The 22,901-nt window shown below is 39.1% G+C and overlaps 1 protein-coding gene across 2 annotated transcripts in view; it reads left to right on the top strand.

Moving 5' to 3' along the window:
* Positions 1 to 22,901, top strand: part of LOC128016697 (storkhead-box protein 2) — a 46,433-nt gene extending 23,532 nt beyond the window's left edge. For both annotated transcript variants that reach the window (XM_052601388.1, XM_052601396.1), the window contains exons 2-4: positions 11,857 to 12,009; positions 15,143 to 17,618; positions 19,169 to 22,901. In XM_052601388.1, the coding sequence (XP_052457348.1) occupies positions 11,857 to 12,009; positions 15,143 to 17,618; positions 19,169 to 19,370 (2,831 nt within the window). In that variant the 3' untranslated portion in view covers positions 19,371 to 22,901. The remainder of the gene's footprint in view (positions 1 to 11,856; positions 12,010 to 15,142; positions 17,619 to 19,168) is intronic.

The raw sequence follows: 22,901 nt of genomic DNA, 5'->3' as shown, positions 1-22,901 counted from the left end.
TTGGTGTCTATTCAATTATTCATGAGATTGCATGTTCTTATCCTATGAGAAGACGCTTCGCGTAATTATTCACAACAACATGTGTTGATTTGCTATGAAAGACGCATCAGACTGTGAAATGACATCACACACATTAACAGAGAAACATTCATGGATCGCAGAAGAGTGTTTTTTCTTTGTAATAAGAGTTCGACACAAACGCGATTCATTCACTTGGTGAGTGTAAACGTTTTTATAGCTCTGTGACACAACCTGTCAAAAGGCTTAAACGCCACAGAATAATATATATGTCTCATTTGTGAGTCGCTTTGAATAAAAGCGTGTGCTAAATGACTGAATGTAAATGTAATATGTTTTCAATGCAGGGTGCATCAAATGGCTATGCTTTTATTTGTGTTTCTAACTTGATGGTAGCGAAATGAATCTGTCTGAACGCAGAGCTGTGTGCGCGGTCTGTCTTCCCTCTTCCCCCTCCCCCGGTCCGCTTCACACCACGCCCACATCACCGCAAAACTGCGGTGAGAACTAACCAGTACAGAAATGGGGGGTTTCATGACCCTTTAAAGGTCCATTTTTCGTGCTTTTATGAAGTTTTGATTGTGTTTACAGTGTGCAATAAAACATGTTCATGTTTCGCGTGTAAAAAAACAGTATTTTTCACACAATTCACCTATCTGCATATCGCTGTTTTCACTGTCATAAAAATGGGCTGATGACTTCCTTGTTCTATGAAGTCCCTCTTTCAGAAATACATGCCAGCGGTTCCTGTGTTGTGACTCGACACCAGCTGAGCGTGCGCTGCCCACCTGAAAATGCGATTGGGCTAGATTTGAGAAGCAAGTGGGCAGGATTTTTTTTTTAAAACTGCTGGAGATGTACTTATCACTGACGAGATGCGCATGAAAATCGCATTATATTTTTTTTCACAGCCCTAACATCTAGTAAACAAAGCTAAACAGTGTTGCCCTTTGTGTAATAAGTTACAGAAACTGTTAAACACACCAACTTAATAAAATACACTTACCAGTTGTGATCCATAAACAACGCCCTCTCCAGACAAAGAGGGAACTGCTCCATCTTTCAAGAATAATCTTTGTGCATTAAACTGTTTGAGATTGAGGAAGATCTCTGTCCTTTGCAAAATGTGCTGCACATAGTTTTACATGTGGATTATAATTTTCGGGAACCGAGTTAAACATAAATTGTAACCATTAATCTCCAAGTACAGCGTCCCTGGGAAGCCCATACAAAGATGATTGGACTCCGAGATGAAAATAACAGCATTTCGACGACATGGCAACAAACACAAACGCAGCAAGATGACGCCCCCTTTTTTGTGTATTGATGTGGGTGGAGGTTTGTCAAAAAATGTTTTAGTGACGTCATTCCTGCAGGAACTAGAGGGCTGTAGTCCAAACGGGTCGTTTTTTGTAGGCAAATTCTCTTAAAATATCTTGCTTGGCATTGAACTTTGAGCTTTAGAATTTTACTGAAATTATTTATACTCTAACAACAACATTACAGACTAACTAAAGTTTAAAACATGGGATCACGAAGAACGGGACCTTTAATAGTAACGGCCCACAGGTTGAAAACCACTGATCTAGATATTGTCTTAGAACTCGGCTGCAAACTGAAACAGCTCACTGGATGACACAGTTTCAGACTCAGACAGCCTTGTAATGGTTTCCTAGTGGACTTTCTGTCTTAACATTCATCTTGCATATGACATGCGCTGTTGTATGGCACAGTACATCCAGACAGTCTGTGGACGCTCCTGATGAAAAGTAATGTACTGTGCACATACAGCAGTGTATGCGCCAGGTGAATGTTAAGACAGAAAGTCTTAAAGGCGTTGCTGTGCATGTGTTAAACTCGTCCATCCACTCTCATCTGCGGTGAAATACTTTATAAATAGTTAAGTACTATCTACTACCCTAGATACAGACAGTGAGATCCAAAAATCTGAGATCTTAATAAAAATCTGATATATTTAAAGTTTAGTTTAAACTTAAAAATAAATAGTTTTCAGTTTATAAAAAGTATAAACTTTTTATAAACAACTTTTTGTTATTACTAATAATATAAAAGCTGTCTATTACTAATAATAGGAAAGCATTTTTTTTTTCTTGTAACACCAACTTTAACTGTTCTGTCTAATACTTTATTAGACAGAACTGTTAAACAGAGATAGTAAACTATTAAAGTCAGGTGCTGGCATTCTCATCATTGTCAAAATAAAAGCCTGGCATGCCATGAAAATAAAAGACTTGCTTCCAAAAAATGCCCCCCCCAAAAAAAAATTATTGGTCAATGCCGTTAATAATAATAATAATAAAAAAAAGCCAATTTATCAGCCTTGGCAATATATTGATTTAACATAAATTATCACTTGGTTGCAGTTCAAAACATTTTGCAGCCATGTTTAATTCCAGAAAACTCAAACCGAGAGATCAATTAGTAGAGCATGGTGTTAGCAAGTCAATGTCATGGGTTCAATTTCCATGGAAAACAATAACTGATAAAAAATGTATACCTTAAATCTAATATAATTTGCTTTGGATAAAAACATCTGCCAAATGTATAAATGTATTGACTACAGAGCTCAGAACCACCACTATTGCTTAGTTATCTTTTTTATTTTTTTTTCGTATTTCATTCTCATAAAACTAGAAAAGGGTTTCAATTACAAATCAAGATTATTTATGATAGACATTGAACTACTTGAATTGAGTTATTTATTAACTACACAGTGTGTTTACAATTACTTCATGTTTCATGATTGATTACTATCCGATTGGGTTTACACATGTACACTTGTTTATGTAAATGTGTGTGGATATAAATACAATCTACTCCTCTTGTGCTATGTAATATTACATAGTTGTTTGATGATGCTAAAGTTAGATTTTTCCAATTTGTTTCTGTTGAATCCTTTCTTTACCATATATGGCAATTAGTGTTTGAGTCTTGCTGCTGCACAATCCATGTGTGTCCTCAATGACTGCTCACTCATGTGTAGTTATGTTCGGGAAGAATGACATTTACCTGTATGGCCTGACTCAAATATATCCTGGAGGGAATTAACATTTGGTCTTTGCATGATCGGATGCTTTACAATTTTTGCTACTCCATCCCAAGACTCTCTTCAGAGGATGGCCTGCTTTTGGCAAGGGCTGTTCTTGCCCTGGCTAAATTTGGAATCCAGTGCCACAGCATCTGCCTCAGAGACACCTCGGGATATTAGGATCATAGGTTTTTAAATGTGGCTGTATGATGGTGGATCTTCTGTAGAGAGCTCAAGATTTATATATATATATATATATATATATATATATATATATATATATATATATATAGTAATTATAGTCTTTTGTGTATATATTTATACAAAGTAAACGTGGGCAACTTTTAAGCAGCTGTATTAAATAATAAATGTAATTTCATTCAGTTAAATTTTTTCCCCACCATCGTTCAAACTTTTAAAACAGCAACTTTAAACCGGAACATTTAGAGATAATATCCAAAATGATGTTTACTACATATATACTGCTTTCTCAGTATCAGATGATTGTTCAGGGGGCTGGTTTAAACTATGTTTTGGCACAAGCTAGCCAGACCAGTCAATAGCATAACGTAGGCTGCCATTGATTTCAGCTCACTGTGACCTTGGCTGAAAAAAACTTCATATTTTAGACCAAGTTTTCACATCCATATTCACTAGCATGTTTTATTGAAGTTGACACATTAATCCAATGTTCCAGAGCTAAACTGTTTCTTATATAAATTTCATATGGTGGTTATGACGCAAATTTGCAGGATGAAAGTGTGTCAGTGCAGTGGAGTGTAGTGGCCAACAGTCTGTATATGCTCATCTGAGGCAGTGCTAGGCTAGGCTAGCTGCCGCAGCACATTACCCTGCTGGCCTAGCACACATAATGATTTGCATTTTCAGACTTTATTCACTGTTGTAATGCTGAATAAAACATATTCCACCTAGTTTATGCAATGCCTAGACTCTCAGCTGGAGTTTAGAAAGCATTAAAGAGAAGCAGCATGTAGAGGGATAGCTCTGAGAAGCTCTTTTGCTAGAAATACTGCTACTGCACTAACAACACTGCAAACTACTATTAGTGAATGCCCAGCATTTTTTAAAAGCTGAAATTGAATTTTATTGACATTGACTGAATTTGTATTTTGTTGACAATCCTGTGTTAATTAGCATGTTGTTGGTGTTATGTTTAAAATTGTTTATTGACCAAAAAACATACTTTGCATTCATGCCTACATATAGAATTAATGTGTTTTACAGAGAGTGGATCTGATATTCTGCTTAATACACTTTCGAAATTGAATTTTTACAGAAAAAAGTAAAACACTGTTAAATGTTTTTTGCAAGTAAAAACTATGAATTTTTATATACATTCCAAGATTTGCATATGCATATGATTATATTTTATAAAAGTTATTTTTTCTTATCATTTTTGTTATTAGTATTGTACATTTAGAGACATTTGGTTAATGTTTATTGCATTTTTTAGTGTCTTGTAATACTCTGATGGCATGTTTCATCCAGTTGTTCAAGTTGATTGATATATTAACATTATTTCACTTGATGAAATGTTATAAGTTATAACTTATACAGGCATAGTTATGCTATACCGTAATAACTGAATAATTGTCCTTTTATGGTCAATCTCTGGAAGCCACAGCTGCCTTTTTAAACATTTTTTTAAATAGTGTACAAGCCTGGAGTTTTGTAAAATTACTATCAATTACTAATTGATACCTCAGTTTCACATTTATTTGTAACTTAACTAGGCCTAGGTCCTAAGCCTAGAACCAGGTCTAAATTGAAAGAGGCTAGATTGATCATTTTAAAATGAGGTTGAGAAAATTTAGGTGGAACATTATACTACTACTATTGCCCAATAAAATGGCATTGGTTTAACAACCTCAAACAAGCGTCCTGCTTTGCTTTTGACTTCCAGCTTAAAGTAGAGGTACTTATCAACTCGTCTAAGTTGAGGGAAGAACAACGGTGGTGTTTTCCTTTAAAAGTCGTGGGAAGTCGTGGCCTAATGGTTAGAGAGTTGGACTCCCAATCAAAAGGTTGTGAGTTCGAGTCTCGGGCCGGCAGGAATTGTAGGTGGGGGGAGTGCATGTACAGTTCTCTCTCCACCTTCAATACCACGACTTAGGTGCCCTTGAGCAAGGCATCGAACCCCCAACTGCTCCCCGGGCGCCGCAGCATAAATGGCTGCCCACTGCTCCGGGTGTGTATTCACAGTGTGTGTGTGTGTGTGTTCACTGCTCTGTGTGTGTGCACTTCGGATGGGTTAAATGCAGAGCACAAATTCTGAGTATGGGTCACCATACTTGGCTGAATGTCACTTCATTTTTTTTTTTTCACTTTAAAGTGATAGGTTGTATAGCTATTTAGGACAGTTATGATCAACTTGTGCTTGAGTGAAACCTAAACAGACTCACATATGGTAATACAGTACATGTTCTAGCTGTTCCTCCCCACCCAGAGAGGCGTGTGTTTAAAGCAGTTATCTTCTCCCACCATTTTTAAAAAGCTGTGAATGCTGATGTAACCAAGATGTTTTCAATCCTCACTGAGGTCTGCTTTTTACAGGCATTTGTGGTTCACTCTGACGTGGCACACATAAACAAGGCTTAAGTCTGTTCAACAACCTGTTTTAGTCAGTCTGGTGACCTTAATCCATTACCTACCCATCAGAGAGAGAGAGAGCGAATGTGTGGACGTGTGTCTTATGGGTGGAGTTGAACTAGTTTGAAGCTGCTGGGCTGCCATATGGGACGTGATGTAATTCGTGGGCCTGCTGAATGAGTGGGAGAGGGTGAATGTGATACTATATTGATTTATGTATTGTATAGAGATGTCATATATGGTCAGTGTATTTTAATTAAAGTAAACTGTTGGTTTGAAGGTGATGGTTCACCCCAAAATTGACATTTTGTCATCATTTACTCACATGATGTTCCAAACTTGTGTGAATTTCTTGAACTGCACAACACAAGATATTTTGAAAAATGTCAGTAACTTAACATTGCCATTAACTTCCATAGTATTTATTTTTTTTATTCTCCATACTATGGAAGTCAATGGCTGTTTGGTTACGGACATTCTTCAGAATATCGTCTTTTGTGTTCAACAGAAGAAAGCAATTCATGCAGGTTTAGAACAACTTGAGGGTGAGTAAATGATGTCATATGTCATAATATTAATCCTGGGGTAACTATCTCTTTAAGTTAAGGCTCCCACCCATAAAATAGGGCTCCAAGGGTAGTACTGGCCACATTTGGTGTGTACAAGCAAACACTTTTTTTTTCTGGTTTGTTGTCATGGAGACGGATCTTTTGTGTCCTCTCTGACAAAAAAATGAGGTCACCTCTCGTTCAGTGGGCAGCTGTGAGAATTTAGGTAAAGGCTCTCTCTCTTGCTTTTCTTCTTTGTACTCTTTTTTTTGAGAGGTAGAGCTAACGAAGTACAAGATGTACCTGAATTGAGTAACAATCTGATAATCACAGAGTTGTGATGAATTGTTGCATTGTTTAGATAAACGGAATACATTATATTTTCAGATTCAAAGTCGTTGAAAGTTGCATCACATTTGTAGACTCACTTATCCACTTCTGTATGGATGCATCTTCTAGGGAAGCTTGAGGTTTTCCAACAAGTTTCCACAGTGTTAGACTATTTAGGAAAACCAAAGGATCCTTTCTTTATAATGAGCATATGTTTTTGTCTATGTGTATGTATGAATTCCATGTATAAATTCTCAAAATGATCATAAAAGTATCAAGTCTTAAAATATACAAAACCACAAGCTTGTTTTACATGAAATAATTAACAAATCTGTGCCCCACTGAACCTTATTCACTCACTCCCACTCATTGTTTACATCATAGATCACCAAGGAGATTGGTCAGGTGACCATGCCTCCATCTTCTCTCAGTGTTGGTGTAGCACCCCTGAATTGATTGAGCGTGTTCAGATGCCAATTAGACCTGCAAATGTGCCTTAATGTCTCACATCAGATCAAATAATAGTCATTCAGGAAGATCAGGCTTCAGATGAATTATTGTTATTCAGATAAGCATTTGTTAAAAATTAAAAACGTTGAATATTCATGACAGAGTGACAAAGTAAAAGTTAGGAGTGAGTGAATTAATTTTTTATTTTTTTTTGCTCCTGTCTTTTCCCTCCATTTGGTTTAGGAAATGTTGGATTCCTGCCTCCATCTAGTGTTGCCTCGGTTAAACTTCATAAGGTTATGACGGTGAATAAATATAGGGTTAAGCTTGTATCTGCTGCTCTTTTCTCCCCTGTTGTTGTAAAGCACACTGGCCTGCATAGTTAATCATAATTAATATCACAATTTGTATAATATTTGAATGTTTTGAGTGGGATAATTTTTTTTATTTTAATCACTTTCTTTGAAGTGTGGTTTCACAACACTCACTTATTGCTGAATTTAGAGGTTTTGTGTATAAAGAATTGTCTTTGTTTAAATACTGTATATACAGTAACTTTCTGAGTGTGTGCTGTAGTGAACACTGCATAGGAATGCAGCTTGTTTGCCTGTGAAGGGCCCATGCCATTCCCTTTAAACACTAAATGACAAAGCATGAAAATTCCATCTCTTTCCTTTTAATGTAAAATGATATACTTTATACTGGTCTCTTCCCCAGTCATATTAGTCCAAATTACACTAACTGACATACATAGTTTTGCTGAATGCTGTCTGGTGCCGTATTAAAGGCCCACAACACATTTCAGACAGTAAATCTAGCTTCTCTGTACTGTTTTCTATTTTCGCTATTTGCAGCAAGTAACATTGTACTACACTTTTAAACAATTTTAGAACATGTGATACATTGATGGTAAGTTATCTCTCATCTCTTGATCTCATCTTCACTCTCTCTCTCTTCCTCTCATGGTCTCTTTCTTCCCTCGTTCCTGTCAACTGCTTATGCCCAGTGGGATGACGTCACCTCAGAAGTGTTTGCATCCATACAATCCGGCTTGCACAAAGACTAGAGTATGTGATGTGACACCATTTCAGCGACCCCCCCCCTTAAACATTTAACAGACACAGAAAGAATATTAAACCTCAAGTACTGTAAAGAGCAGCTTTGTTTTAATTGTTTGCAGTGCCAGAGACCCCACTGCTGAATGTCTACACATGCAAATGTTTATAGTGTATATCAATAATAATAATAGTGTTATAATTAATAATGTTTTTTTTATTCATGTTTTATATATGGGTTCTCTGGTTTAATAAAGTTTAAATTTAGAATCTGTTTTCATAAGATTAGTCATAAAGTATCATCCTGATACTATGATGTTAAGTATGTTTTATGAGTTGTTTAAACAGCCTTGGTGTCTCTCAGACCCCGAACAGAACAGAAGGATTGATGTTTTTTTTTTTTTTTTCACAGTGCGTACAGTTCTTTGCAGGGCAAGCTGTTTGTTTGTGCTATTCATACTCCTGTTTGTGATCACTGATGTCATAGCTGTCTGTTTCCCATGACTATTGATGATGACCAGGCACAGATGAAATTAGCTGCATTTCTGCTCTGAAATTTAAAGAGAAGAAATGTGGAATGTTTTTTTTTTTTTTTAGTACTACACTCTTATTTATGTGTGTAAGAATAATGGCCATACGTTTTATATACTTGCAGTGTCTGTAAGTTTTTAAAAATGGTTTTGAAAGACGTTTCTTATATATTTAATCAAAAATACAGTAAAAATAGTAATATTATGAAATATGATTACAATTTAAAATAACATTTTATTTTAAAGGTCCTGTTTTTCACGCTTTTTTGAAGCTTAGATTGTGTTTACAGTGTGCAATATAACATGTGTTCATGTTTTGCGTGTAAAAAAACAGTATTTTTCACACAATTCATCTATCTGTATACCACTGTTTTCAATGTCATAAAAACGGGCTGATGACTTCCTTGTTCTATAAAGTCCCTCCTTCAGAAATACTTGACGAGTTCTGATTGGGCCAGCAGTTCCTGTGTTGTGATTCGACAGCAGCTGAGCGCACGCGGCCCTCCTGGAAACGCGATTGGGCTAGTTTTGGAGCAGTTTTGAGAAGCAAGTGGGCAGGAGTATGTGCTGGAGATGTACTAATAATCATAGGAGCGTTTTTACTGACGAGATGCACATGAAAATCGCATTCAATTTTTTTGCACAGCCCTAACATCAAGTTAACAAAGCTAAACAGCGTTGCCTTTTGTGTAATAAGTTACAGAAACTGTTAAACGCACCAACTTAAATTATTAAATACACTTACCGGTTGTGGTCCATAAACAACTCCTTCTCCAGACAAAGAGGGAACTGCTCCATCTTTCAAGAATAATCTTTGTGTGAATCCGGCATTAAACTGATTGAGATTGAGGAAGTTGTCATCCGCAAAATGTGCTGCACATAGTTTTACATGTGGATTATAATTTTCGGAAACAGAGTTAAACATAAATTGTAACCATTAATCTCCAAATACAGCGTCCCTGGGAAGCCCAAACAAAGGTGATTGGACTCCGAGATGAAAATAACAGCATTTCGACGACATGGCGACAAACACAAACACAACTTTTCCTCCTTCTCCGTGCGAGCGCAGCAAGACCACGCCCCCTTTTTTGTGTATTCATGTGGGCGGATGTTAGTCAAAAAACTGTTTTAGTGACGTCATTACTGCAGGAACTAGAGGGATGTAGTCCAAACGGGTCGTTTTTTGTAGGCGAATTCTGTTAAATAAAATATCTCGCTTGGCATTGAACTTTGAGCTTTAGAATTTTACAGATATTTTTATACTCAACATAACAACATTACACACTAATTAAGTTTAAAACATGGGATCACGATGATTTGTGTGCATAAAAAAGGTGTTATTTACCTAAAGGGCCCTGTTTTCTTGCAGCCAACGTACTGTCCTCAATTTTTCATTAACAAGATTGAGTGTGAAGCACAAGTGCAGGAATGGAGACAGGAAGAACAGGAAAGGGAGAGAGCATGGCGTAGCACACATCTGAGGAACGAGAGAGAGAGAGAGAGAGAGAGAGAGAGAGAGAGAGAGAGAGAGAGCATGGCGTAGCACACATCTGAGGAACAAGAGAGAGCAACTGGGATGCGTTGCCATAACAACGAATTTAGCAGGCCACCTACTAGCATGTGTTTGTGTGTGAGGGTAGAGCAAGCAGATGTGTGTGTGTGTGTATGCTAGTGAGCAGTGCTGGAGGAGTGTTAAAAAAAGGTGTGCATGAAGCTTGCTCGTGATTGGTCACACCTCTCCGGTCTTTGTGTGGAGTGGAGCATGTTGGGTAAGTGTCCATCGCCAGAGCTGCCTTTTCTGATGGCAGGAGCGGAGGGAGGGGTCTCTCTGTGCCTCCCTCCATCCTGCTCTCTCTTTCTTTCTCCCTACTAAAGTAAAAACAATAAAATTCATAACGGAGAGCACTGAATTTAGCTCTAGCATGCTGATACCTCACAAAAAAAAAAACACTGGGCCACCAGCTTCCCCAGCAGTCACTAATGCTCCATAAGTCATTTAGAGGGTTATGAGCAGCACGTTGCTGTCTGTACAGACTCTGCATGAACAGTGAGACACACAGGTTGGGATTTGAGTGATGGTTCTTCGCCTGCTGTACACACACACACACACACACACACCAGGAGAGCAGCAGCTCTATGTGGATGATGTCATCCTATCTGCATCCTGCAGTGTTAGCAGCACTGCTTCAGACTCTTTGTTGCCCTTAACGCTATATTCAGAAAAGTTTTATAGTTTCTTTTAGCATTGTGAGTTAAGTTGTAAAGCACAGCATAATCTTTAGAGGTTAAAGGAGTTATTCATGCTCACAGTGTAATCTTAGCATGAAACATAATGTTCCCTGTGATATTTTGCGGCTTCTTTCAGTACATATGAATGGACATTGGTTTCAAAGCTTTTTTTTCTCTCTCACTCCAAGATCAATGTTTCTACTGCAACTCATTAGTTAAGACTTCATTTCAAACCAATAAAAATGGCTAAAGTGTATAGTCTATGCTGTTTAATTTATTTATGAACAATAAAATTATGCTTTGTATTTCTGATCTCATCTCCAAATTGGATTTCACTTCAGGATGAGTAACTGAATAAATGATCCATAGTGATTTTTAGCCATGGTTTGGATAATGCTGACTCAGTTCTCACTATTAAACATCATAGTAATTGTAAGGTTTACTCAGTGAATACTTTGAGTTTAAAAGGTGTGTCAGACAGACGTTCTGCATATAACATGTGTCTTGTGGTATTTCTGCTACCAACAACATTAAAGCATTTGCTGTAGTGTATATGCTTATTTTAATCAGCATTAAAAGTCCTTTCAACACGGATGCAGGAAAGTGGAAAAGTGAAGTATAGTCTCTCAGATGTATTATGTGATATAACGTTTTATTTGCTCTGAATTGTGCTTCAAGTAAATCCAATATGCATGGTGTTTTTTTGGGATCAATATTGATGCATGGCCTGGGGTCTTTCTGCCTACGTAGGCAGAGGGGCTTATTGCGGAGTCGTCAGTATAAGGTCACATTTGGCAACACACGATCACACACCCTGGATAACCTTCACGCTACTGTTGTGACTGTACAGCATCTTGAACCTTTCTTCTGGTCCCACATTAACACTGTGGGAGACATCGTGAACTTCTTAGGTGGTTTTTGTTTTCTTGTTTGTGTAACATTATAAAAAGTGACATTTAAGGACCAATCAGTTGCCAAACAAGTACGGTCTTGTATAGTAGGACTGAACATTATTTTGTGTGTGTGTCCCTCTCTAGGCGATGTATCTCCAATCAGTATGTCACCCATCAGTCAGTCTCAGTTCATCCCACTGGGAGAGATTCTGTGTCTGGCCATCTCAGCCATGAACTCTGCCCGAAAGCCTGTCACACAAGATGCGCTGATGGAGCACCTTGCCACCTGCTTCCCAGGTAGCCTGCCAGACACACTTATGAACACACACACACGTTTGAGTATTGTAAACACTACTGATAATATTTTATAATAGACATAAACACATTAATTATTACCTAAGCAAGTGTCATTATAACATTATAAAAAGACTTTCAGTTTTATTGGGATAATCCTCGTCTTGTGCTGGATATATAGCCATATTTATTTGGCTTCAGTCATTTAATTTCCTGAGAATATAGTACTAGCTCAAATTCATAATGGTTTTTCTTTTCTTTCTTTTTTTTAGGCAAGGAATTTACAGTAAAGACTGACCATAAGTTTTATTAATAGATGAAAATGAATATATTTATAAATACTGTCACTATCAAAACTCCCCTTTAAAATATTTTTTTCCCCTTTACTATTGTAATTGTTAGTTATGATTATTGCGGGTTTTGGGGTAAACAGGGTACTCTCAAATACATTCATGCCAGGCTCGATAAACAGAGACGACTTTGGTAGTCGATACGCTGGAGCTTCTTCCTGTTATAGCGTCCTGTGTTTCACACTGCGCATGCACAGAACGCATACATGCGAAAATTACAGATGTTTGGGAAAGCATATGCATTTTTGCTTGGTTTTACTGGCACTTGAAGCCTTCAGAACATGAAAATATTGATCCTAAAGTATTGTGGCAGAGCAAATTAACACCTCCCAAAAACAAGAGTGCCCAGAGTGCTGCTTATGTGATGGTGGCGCATGTTTGTGTTTTAGAGGTTAATTCTTTCGAGTTTCTCTATGCATAATTTCATAGATATGTGGCTATATTTAACCACTGGTTCACATAAAACTCTTACACTATCTGTAGTTAAATGGCATGGTTTGATATAGTGCTCAGGTAAATTTGATCTAAGTAAATGTTAAACTTTTGAAATTCAGAAAAAAAGAACCACATATTGATGAATCAATACATGAAAAAAATGGGTAGGATTCAGGTGTAATTGCAAATAGTGATTAATCCTGATTAATCCACTGAAAATTCTGATTAATTTGATTAAAAATTTTACTCATTTGACAGCCCTAATATATATAAATACACACACACACACACACACACACACACACACACACACACACACACACACACACACACACACACACACACACACACACACACACACACACACACATATATATATATATATATATTGCTTAGCTTTGTTCAGAGAAATCAGTCAATCAAAGTGCAAAGTGTGCAAACTTCACCTGAATAGAGTCTGTCTGCTTTCCCTTAAAGGAGTGGTAAAAAAAAAAAGAGCAAAAGCTCTGGATTGCGTCATGTTGGTATGGCAACTACCACTGTATGATGTAATGGCAGGCAACACTTAACCCTGACAGCTTATCTGCTTCTTTATCCATTACGTGTGTGTTTTTTTCTTTATTAAGTGTGTTGAAAAGCTGACTTGGGTGAAGTGAGGACTTGAGTGCAGTGAGGACACCATGCACCTTGTAGTGCAGTCTACCCTGCTGGTGCTCTTTGTCTGAGTTACAGTCAAGGTTTACTTATTTTGCACACATGATATTAAACTAAGAGAGATATTCACAGTACTGAGTCATACCACAAATGTAATGTCTATCTTTAAGTCTCCAAGTAAACAATTTTAATGGCATAAAAATATATTCCCTCTAAAGCCTAGTTTGAAAGTACAGAGCAGTGGATCTCAAAATATGAGAATACGGTCTGTGGTTCACTGGTGCTCCGTGAAGGTTTCCAAGTGGCCCAATAGTTGGTTGTCTTATAATAATAAAATAGACCTTCATAAATGAAATAATTATAATTGATGATCGACTGATTAAGCAGCTTATAACAATTAATAAATTGATGGTTAACATTAACTTGATAAAATGTTTCTGTTCTCTCACTTAACAGTTTAAGTTTTACAAGTATTCAGTCCGACTTATGTGCTTTTCCACTGCGTGGTACGACTCGGCACCGTTCAGTAAGGTACGGCACGGCTTGGCTCGGTTTGCCTTTCCTCTGCAGTTTAGTATCAGTTTAGAGTGGGTGCCATTATTCACATGTCATTATTGTCATCAATCCAATCAAGCTCCCGCTGGATCCGCTCCTCTGCTATCAACTAGAGGAATGTCTGTACTACCTCAACAGACAACAAAACAGGCATTTTTTGGTTGTAAAAGGATTCCTCATTCAAAACAGTGGTGCTCGATCCTTTGTTGACAGTGCTGATTTAAATCTAGCGGTTCTGTTGTGTATGTGCTGCAAGTTCAGTGATGTAGGTAGTGACGATTCTCTCCGGCCAGTCAGTGTTCAGCAGAGTTTACACATCATGTTTTGGTAGTGGTATGGTTCACTGGGAACCTCAACCGAGGTGGTACTAAAAAAAGTACCAGGTACTGTACCCAGTCGAAAACCCCCTAAAAGTGAACGTACCAAACCGTACTGAACCGTACTGTGCCGTACCATGCAGAGGAAAAGTACCATTAGTGAACAGTTAGCTAAGTCAGCTTAGGCTTACTGTATTAGTTAAAATTTTCAGTTTGGCTAATGAAATAAGGCCAAAACAAGATATAATGTAAAATGTATAACTAAAACGGAAAGAAACTGTTTTGGTTTGAAAATGTTAGGAGATATTTTAATATTATTATTGTATTTTATTATCATGTGAGTTCTTATGAAGGAGGGACTTTTGGTAAGTCACACTGGAAGGTTTTTGTCTTATTGCATTGAAGGGCTTACAGACATGATGATGAAAGATGAGGTAATGACTGGTGTGTTGTGATTGGTGGTGACATAAACCAACAACCAATGCTCTACTTTTTATTGGCCTTCTGTAGTTATTTTTGTGATCACACCTACTTAGGGTAAATCCTACTTTTGGCACATCAGAGTAGTTCTGGATAATGCTGACATCAACATAAACTCACTAATTTGCTACCCCCCCCATTTCCCCCTCACTCTGCACTATATTTTTTATAAGTGTTTGCCCGTTGAGCTTTTCCTTTGAAAAATTAATTGATAATGATGATTGAAGGTTTATTATTTTCATATCACAAATGTTAGCCAAATAGAAAAAGTTGTGTCAGCACTTAAAATTAAATTAGCACTTTGAAAATGATTTTGAAATTTACATGCGGTTGTATTTTCTTCAGGTGTACCCACCCCAAGTCCAGAGATCCTGCGGCACACGCTGAACATGTTGGTACGGGAGAGAAAGATCTACCCTACACCAGAAGGTTACTTCATTGTTACTCCTCAGACCTACTTCATCACCCCATCCCTTATTCGCACCAACAGCAAGTGGTACCACCTGGATGAGCGGCATCCAGAGCGACAGCAGCAGCAACAACAACAACAGCAGCAGCAGCAGCAACAGCCACCACCTCAACAGCAATGCACATCACCACAATCTGGAACCATCACTCCCTCCACCTCTGGCTGCGTACGAGAAAGGCCTAACCCTAAGAACCACTGCGACTCCTATAATGCCTACCGTGATGAGGTGCCCACCATTCATACCTCAACAATTCAAAGAAAATCCCCGAAAGAACCCAAAGGAGATCCCCCTTCATACCTACAACCCCCACCGCCTCCATCTGCCATTCAGCATCCACCTGACCCCACTGACAAGAACAAGAGCATGACTGCCACCTTCTCTTACAAGACAGACACACTAACCAAGAAGAAGGAGGGGAGTGGTGGGGGCAGCAGTGAGAGGCAGTCTAAGAAGTTTGGGTTAAAACTGTTCCGCTTGAGCTTGAAAAAGGACAAGACCAAACAGCTGGCCAACTTTTCAGCACAGTTCCCTCCAGAGGAGTGGCCCTTGAGGGATGAGGATACACCGTCTGCTGCAGCGATCCCTCGTGAGGTGGAGATGGAGATCATCCGCCGCATTAACCCAGACCTGACGGTGGAGAACGTGGCCCGTCACACAGCTGTCATGAAGCGACTAGAAGAGGAACGAGCTCAACGATGCAAGGCCAACTCCTCAGCACAGCACAGTGCCCGCAGTCGCCGGAGCCGAGGCCACCGGCGTGTGCCACATGGGAAGTCACGTTCACACAGCAAGACGCGAGCTTCTCGGGGAGACCCCTCTGAGGGCTCCAATCTGGACCTGCCAGCAGTTAGCCTGGAGAGGGACTACCGTTTTTTCAGTCACTCTCTGGTACGATCACCAAGAGAGGGAATGTACACAGTTGAACGCAGAATTGGTGGTGCCTACCTTGTCCACAGCAACCCCAACATTGCTGAGTCACACTTTCCTGTCACCCCAGAATGGGATGTTTCAGGGGAGCTTGCAAAGAGGCGGACAGAGATGCCTTTCCCTGAGCCTTCACGTGGAACGTCACATTCTAAAGTGCACCGGAGCCACAGCCACACTCAGGATCGCAAGTCACGCAATGAGCGGCCCGATAAGGCTAAAGAGCGATCGCGTTCTATGGACAACTCCAAGGGCCCGCTGGGAGGTGGGAGCTCCACGCTTGGCACGGCTGAGGATTATGACCGCAGTCCTGATGACAGAAGCCGCTACTATACCGATGATGGGACACTGAGGGCCTCCTCTCAAAAGGCCCCGCACTACTCATGCATCATGTTTTCTTCTGCCAAGTTCAGCTCTGAAATGTCTGTATCTGATATGGGCAAAATGAGTCTGGATGAATCAAGGCTCTGCAGCCCTCTAGAACGAAACAAAAGCAGGGACAGTCTCCCAGCCTACAGTGACCTGAAGGCCTTGTCGCCAAAGCCTTTGGCTGATGACTACTTACAGTGCAATACATCGAATGAAACGATCCTTACTGCCCCACTGCCTCTGGGCAAATCTGACCATGACACTTTAACCCCATCTGATGGAATCCGCAAGGGCTCTCCAGCTGACCAGCAGACGCCTCACCTCACCTCTCCTTACCCCTTGGAGTACAAAGAGGACTCCTCCATCAAGGGACACAATGGTTCTGGCAAACCCACACCGAGCCAGACTCCTGAGCCTATACCCAATGGACGTTTGATACAGCACCAACACAACACTGACCCAGGGGGCGGGGGAGGTGGTGGTAGCACTGGTAGCGGTGTGGACAAGAGGAAAGAGATTTTTAGTAAGGACACTTTGTTCAAACCGCCACACAATGTTTTGACTGTGAGCTATGTGGACAGTGGCTACTCAAAGTCGGGCACTTTGCGTAAGACTCCGCACATGAAATCATCCGAGGTCCTTGACGCTCTGGAGACCCAGCAGCTACCACACTCCACCCCTTTGCCTGCATCTGCCCCGGCACCTACAGGCACAGAACAGGTTGCTCCCTCCACATCTGAAGCTGCTTTTGACTATTACAACGTGTCAGATGATGACGATGAGGAGGAGGCAGAGGAGACCTCCCATAAAGAGGCCGCCCCAACAGAAGCAAAGGGGCGGGCAGGGGCTGGAGACGGTGGTGGAGGCGGCGGGACCATGCAGTGGTTGCTTGAAAGGGAGAAAGAGCGGGATTTACAGCAGAAGTTTGAGAACAACTTGACTCTGCTTAGTCCTAAGGAGAGCGAGAATAATAACAGCCAGAAGTCGGCTCACTCGGCACGGCTGGACAGCATGGACAGCAGTAGTGTGACTGTAGACAGTGGGTTTAACTCGCCTCGGTAAGTACTCACTTCAGAGACAGAATGTGTTACAAATTAAAAACGCATATTTGAGTGTATATTTTCAATTGCTGACTGTGAACAAGTGTTCTGTGCATCAATTAATTGCCATTTTTCTTTTCTATGACCAAAGACATAAGATAAGGTTTAAAAGCGAGGAAAGAATAAATAACATTATGCTTACCAGAAAACATACAGTCAATTGCTATTATGGGTAGAATCCACTTTATTTCTCTGACATCCCACAAAATGAAACATTTACCATAGGTCAGCTTTTATATGATGGTTTTATTAAAAAATGTATGTTTGATTTGAAGCACACAGTTGCATAGGCCCCATATAATTACAATCTTATACTGTGATGTATGGGATGTTTTTTCCCCCTTCTTCTTTGCCAAGGCCACAAACCAGCACAGACAGCCTTTAAGTGGGTTTCCCAGGGCTGTGTATGTGTTAGCAGAAGCCCTTTATGAGTGAGAGGGTGAGGACTTTTTCAGCTGCTAAAAATAGACCCCTTGTGTCTGTATGACTCATTCAGATAATAGGCTATGAATACAGTAGTTGTGGCCCAGTCACATTGTGATGGAGCTACAAAACCTACAAGACAAACTTCCACAAGTCTCTAATTTTAAAGACCCCCAGCAGCCCCTTCAAGCAACACACAGACAATAATTCACTATTTTCTGAATGACTCATCACATTAGCGATGATGTCATTTTCACAGCTCTTGGAAAAACACCAGCACAGCTCTTGTGCATAGACACAATTTAGTTGGTGATTGATTTAAGCTAGTAATGCAGTTACAGTGGGATATGCAAAAGAAAAGAAAAAAAGCTTGCATGTTTCTCTGTGCAGTGCTAATGTTAAATACATAATATCTGAGTTTAATATTTGCTTTTAAAACAGTACTTTTCCACAAAAATGTCAAAATTTACTTAACCTTGTGTCACTACAAACATACAAAGAGCTACGGTATGTGACGATTTAGAGGTGAATAAAGATTACAATCTGTTTCTTACAACACAATCACATTGACCTCTTTTATAATAGATTTATGGTGCTTTTGTGTCCATTTTAAATTGTGTAAGCTTCAGTATCTGCTTATTGTAATTTCGTGGACAAAGGCAGGGAAAACTTCTTAATAATTTTCCTTTTTGTTTTCTGCGGAAACATTCTGTGGTATACAACCATACCATATGAGCATGAGTAAATGATGATTTAATATTTTGTCAAGCTATTTAATCAGCTTCTCCCTGCAGTAAAACCACTTTCTTATTGTTGGCTGTCAGTGCTTCTGGTTTAGTTACTTGAACATATTATTATCAAACTGTCACAGTTTGGAGTACACTGTTTTTGTACCGTTAATCGTGCAAACCAGAGTGAAACTATAGGTAAGGGGGAGGTTGTGTGTTTTTTGTCTCTCTGTGTTGCTTTGTATTGTTTCTCCTGCCTCAAAATAATGATCCAGTTAGTTTGTCTTAAACTCTACTCTTTGTCCTTTCTCTATCTCTCCATCTCTGGTCATTTTCCCACCTCCACCACTTTCTCAGCACACGGGAAAGCCTGGCGTCCAACACCTCGAGCATTGTGGAGAGTAACCGGCGACAGAATCCGGCCCTAAGTCCAGGCCACATGGGTACCACCAGCATCGGCCCCCCATTTAGCTTCCGTGCAATCCCGGAGCCCCCTACGACACAACCTGAGAAACTGCAGAAATCCCCCAACTGCCTTGCCTCCATCACCAGTGTCTGACATGGGCCCAACTGGGTTGACGTAGGGTCAGGGTGATCTGCAATGTTGGGGTGCCCAAGTGCAGGAGGTTGGGTGACTCGCTCCATCAAGCACCTTGACTACATGGGGACTGTTAAACCTACAGGCATGGCTTCCAGAGACTGTTCCCACAGCATAAATGGTCACTGCAAAAAAAAAAAAAGAAAGAAAGAAAAAAAAAAAGAGAAAAACATGAAAAAGGAAATTTCTCATCATAGGATTATTTACCCTAACAAGCAATTAATCAGGAAATTCTCCGGTCGGAATCAACCGTTATTTTTCAAAACAGGCTTGAAGTAACTGGTAATTTAACAATGTTTTTGTTTTCAAGAGTATTTTTGTCAGCCACAGATTAGAGATCATCCAGCCGGTGGATTAAGAAATAGATGCTGATGTGCAGGTCAGAGGTGTTATCAGAGATTTGTGATATTGGTATGCAGTACAAGTTAAAAAATGAGGCGTAAAAGCCCTAATCTGAGCAACATTTAATTCATGGTTCATAAAATTGTATAATATTCCTAAAAAATCAATCCATCTGTCATGACACTGTTAGCTTCATTGGTGACAATAAGAATCATACTCACATGCTTAATAAAACAATACATAGACTGAATTAGTGGAAAAAAGGATCTCATTCTGAAATGAAGGGAAACAAGGACTATTTATTGATTTACTACTTTTTTATTTTTACCCAAACATATTGTGCATACAATTACTTTGTATGCAACTTTACACTGAGTAATGGATTTACCTGTTTCATTAAAGTTCATATTTAATCTCAGGTCATGAATAGTTAACTCTCCTAAGAAGAGGTAAAAACATCTGTAATCATGTTTCTGTGGATCGTTTTACCAGTCTTTGTTTCTTAAGGGAATAAAACACTATCTGTAGATAAAAAAAGAAAGGATTTGAATTGAATTTTCGTCTCCATTTAATTCAAATGTAGATTATTTTTTATTGTTATTCCCTTTTGAAATAAAAACAGGTGTGTGTTTTATGCCGGTGTGAATCTGATACTTAGTCTCATGAACAAGGATACTTGTGGATGTCACTGTTGGTTTGAAAACATGCTTGTCTTCTGTGTAGCTTGATGGCTTTATTTATTGTCATGAGAGAAGGAAGGTGTTGGAAATCGCAGTGGCAGGAACAGGGGTGTTGCGTCCAAAACACTCCAAGGAAAGGTCATACAGTTCTCTTCCTTTGGGCCAGTGGGATTCAGAGACTTGGCCCTTTTGCTGCTCCGATAAAAATCTTGCTTTTTAAAGATTTTCTTACTTGAGTTGAATCCAGACCACTATGGCATTTTATTTTCAACCTTTTTATTTGCTTCGTTGTTTTCCTTGGGAATTGAGCTGGTTTTGATCATTACTCAAATCATGTCCCTGACCTCTGTGGAAAATATGGTCACCAGAGGATGTGGTAAAAAATTTTGCCCCAGCCAACACATGATATGTATATTCACAATCTTCACAAACTTTTCACGGTTTCAATAAATGCTTATTTTAGGTTGGAACGACTTATTCAGTGAAAATATGTACAAATAATTTGCTCTGCTGTTATTTATCATTCCTTTCGAATGACACAGTTGAATAGATTACATCAGATTTTGACCTGCCATGTGGAATATACAGTAAGTCTCAGATCCATGAGCGGAGGCTCATTTCAAAGATTGAATTAAACCATTAAATTACTTGCTTTGAACATTTGGACTATTGCTTTAAATGTTGGGACTGCCATCTCAAGAAAGCTCCAGAATTAACATGTCCTTTTTGGCAGTGACTCTGTGAGATTTTGGAAAGAGAGCAGGGCTCATGTTGCATCCATTGGTGCTATTATGTGGTGATCCTCCCTTTTTATCTTTTATTCGTTTCTTTGCTCATACCCTCCAGAGTTTTGTTGCTTTATGAAGAGTGTTCAGGTGGATATCCTGTAGTGGGACTTATCGTTTTGAATCAAAGACATGAACCACTTTCAACTCACTCCCTCTCGCTTGACTATTATCCACACACACCTGCAGTCAGCCATGCAAACTACCCCAAACCCCACATACATGCACATAACTAGCTACCTCCACCAACTGTGTAACAACAAGGTAGGGACGTGTACAGATTTGGATTCTTTGCCTGTGGAACACAGCGCTATCAGCCTCTTCTCTGTGAATGTTGACAAGGAGCGGCGGACATTGTAATTAAGTGGACTAATTCTAAAGTAATCAGTATTAAGTGCTGTAGTTTCAACTCAATTTATTCTCAGTTTTTAACAGAAGTGTCTTTTACTTATTTGCAAGTTGTGTATAAATCTGTCTAGCACCACATCAACAAAACATTTCCAATGTTATGTTTTCCCTCCAGTTTGTGTATGAAGCCATTTTCAGTTCTCTGCTGTCCCCTTTACATGGATATTTGTTTATCTGCATTCATTATTTCAAGCCCGGTGAGTAACCATAACTCTAGTTGGTTAAAAATGCATATACATGGTAATCAAGGGACTACATTCTGTATTATATATAAGCACCTCATTGGCTATTTTGACATGGAATATTTAGCCTACATCTGCCTTCTATTTTTTGGCAGTACTGTTTACAATAGTATTGTTTTCAGCGTCCCACCTAATATTTGAGAGGTCAGTGGTAAAGGTCCGAACAGCCTCTTAGACCCTGTAGTTGGAAGTGGGATGACGATTGTGGATAGGTAAGAACCTCATATATTAAATGGTAATTTTACATCATTGTTAGAAACCAGAGAGCAACATTAGGCAGAGCAAGCGCCTCATAACGTCTGCTCTATAAATAGATGCTTTCTCAAACCATTGCAACGGAACTTTACTTAAAACAACGATTTAAGTCCAGAAGCATATTTCACTTCAGTGATCAAAACACCTCTGCAGAATCACTTTAATCACTTTTGGATGTTTTTTGTTGGACAGTACAAACACATGGCCTCATTTACTTAACAGGCTCTGTCAGAGGATGCATTTTCGATATCTGTCACATTTTGTGAAATTTACTTTTAATTTGAACCCCCTCCTTTGTCTGGTGCACCTTATTATTATTATTTTTTTCTCATTAGTTTTTGATAGATTAAAGGGAGTAATGCAGCCAAGACTGCCTTGTAAAAAAAAACATGTTTGCACTGAAATGCCTGGCCTCTGGTTGCTGTTAAGTCCATCCAAGACGGATGCTTTGTTTATATTGTAAAATATTTCATATGAAATAAAAATGACCATGAAATGTCTTCCCTTAACATTATGGATTTTAGAACCACGTCAGACAACATTGTTTCTAAATGGTGACAGTGTACAGTATCATACTGTAAATGAATCAATCTGCCATGCTTAGTATAACTTCAGAACAAAACTGAAAGATATGAGGGATCTTTTTGTAATGTCTATAATATTTGAAAAGAAGTCCCTATTTGTGTAGTAATGGTGTTTCATCGTTGTGGTAGTGTATGTGATAAACCCAGTTGGGAGATTGTGTTACTTTTTCAGACAATAAAAGAACATGTTTGGTTA

Source organism: Carassius gibelio, chromosome A1 (assembly GCF_023724105.1).
Source record: "Carassius gibelio isolate Cgi1373 ecotype wild population from Czech Republic chromosome A1, carGib1.2-hapl.c, whole genome shotgun sequence".
Classification (NCBI taxonomy): domain Eukaryota; kingdom Metazoa; phylum Chordata; class Actinopteri; order Cypriniformes; family Cyprinidae; genus Carassius; species Carassius gibelio.
This window is presented reverse-complemented; position numbering and strand designations above follow the sequence as displayed.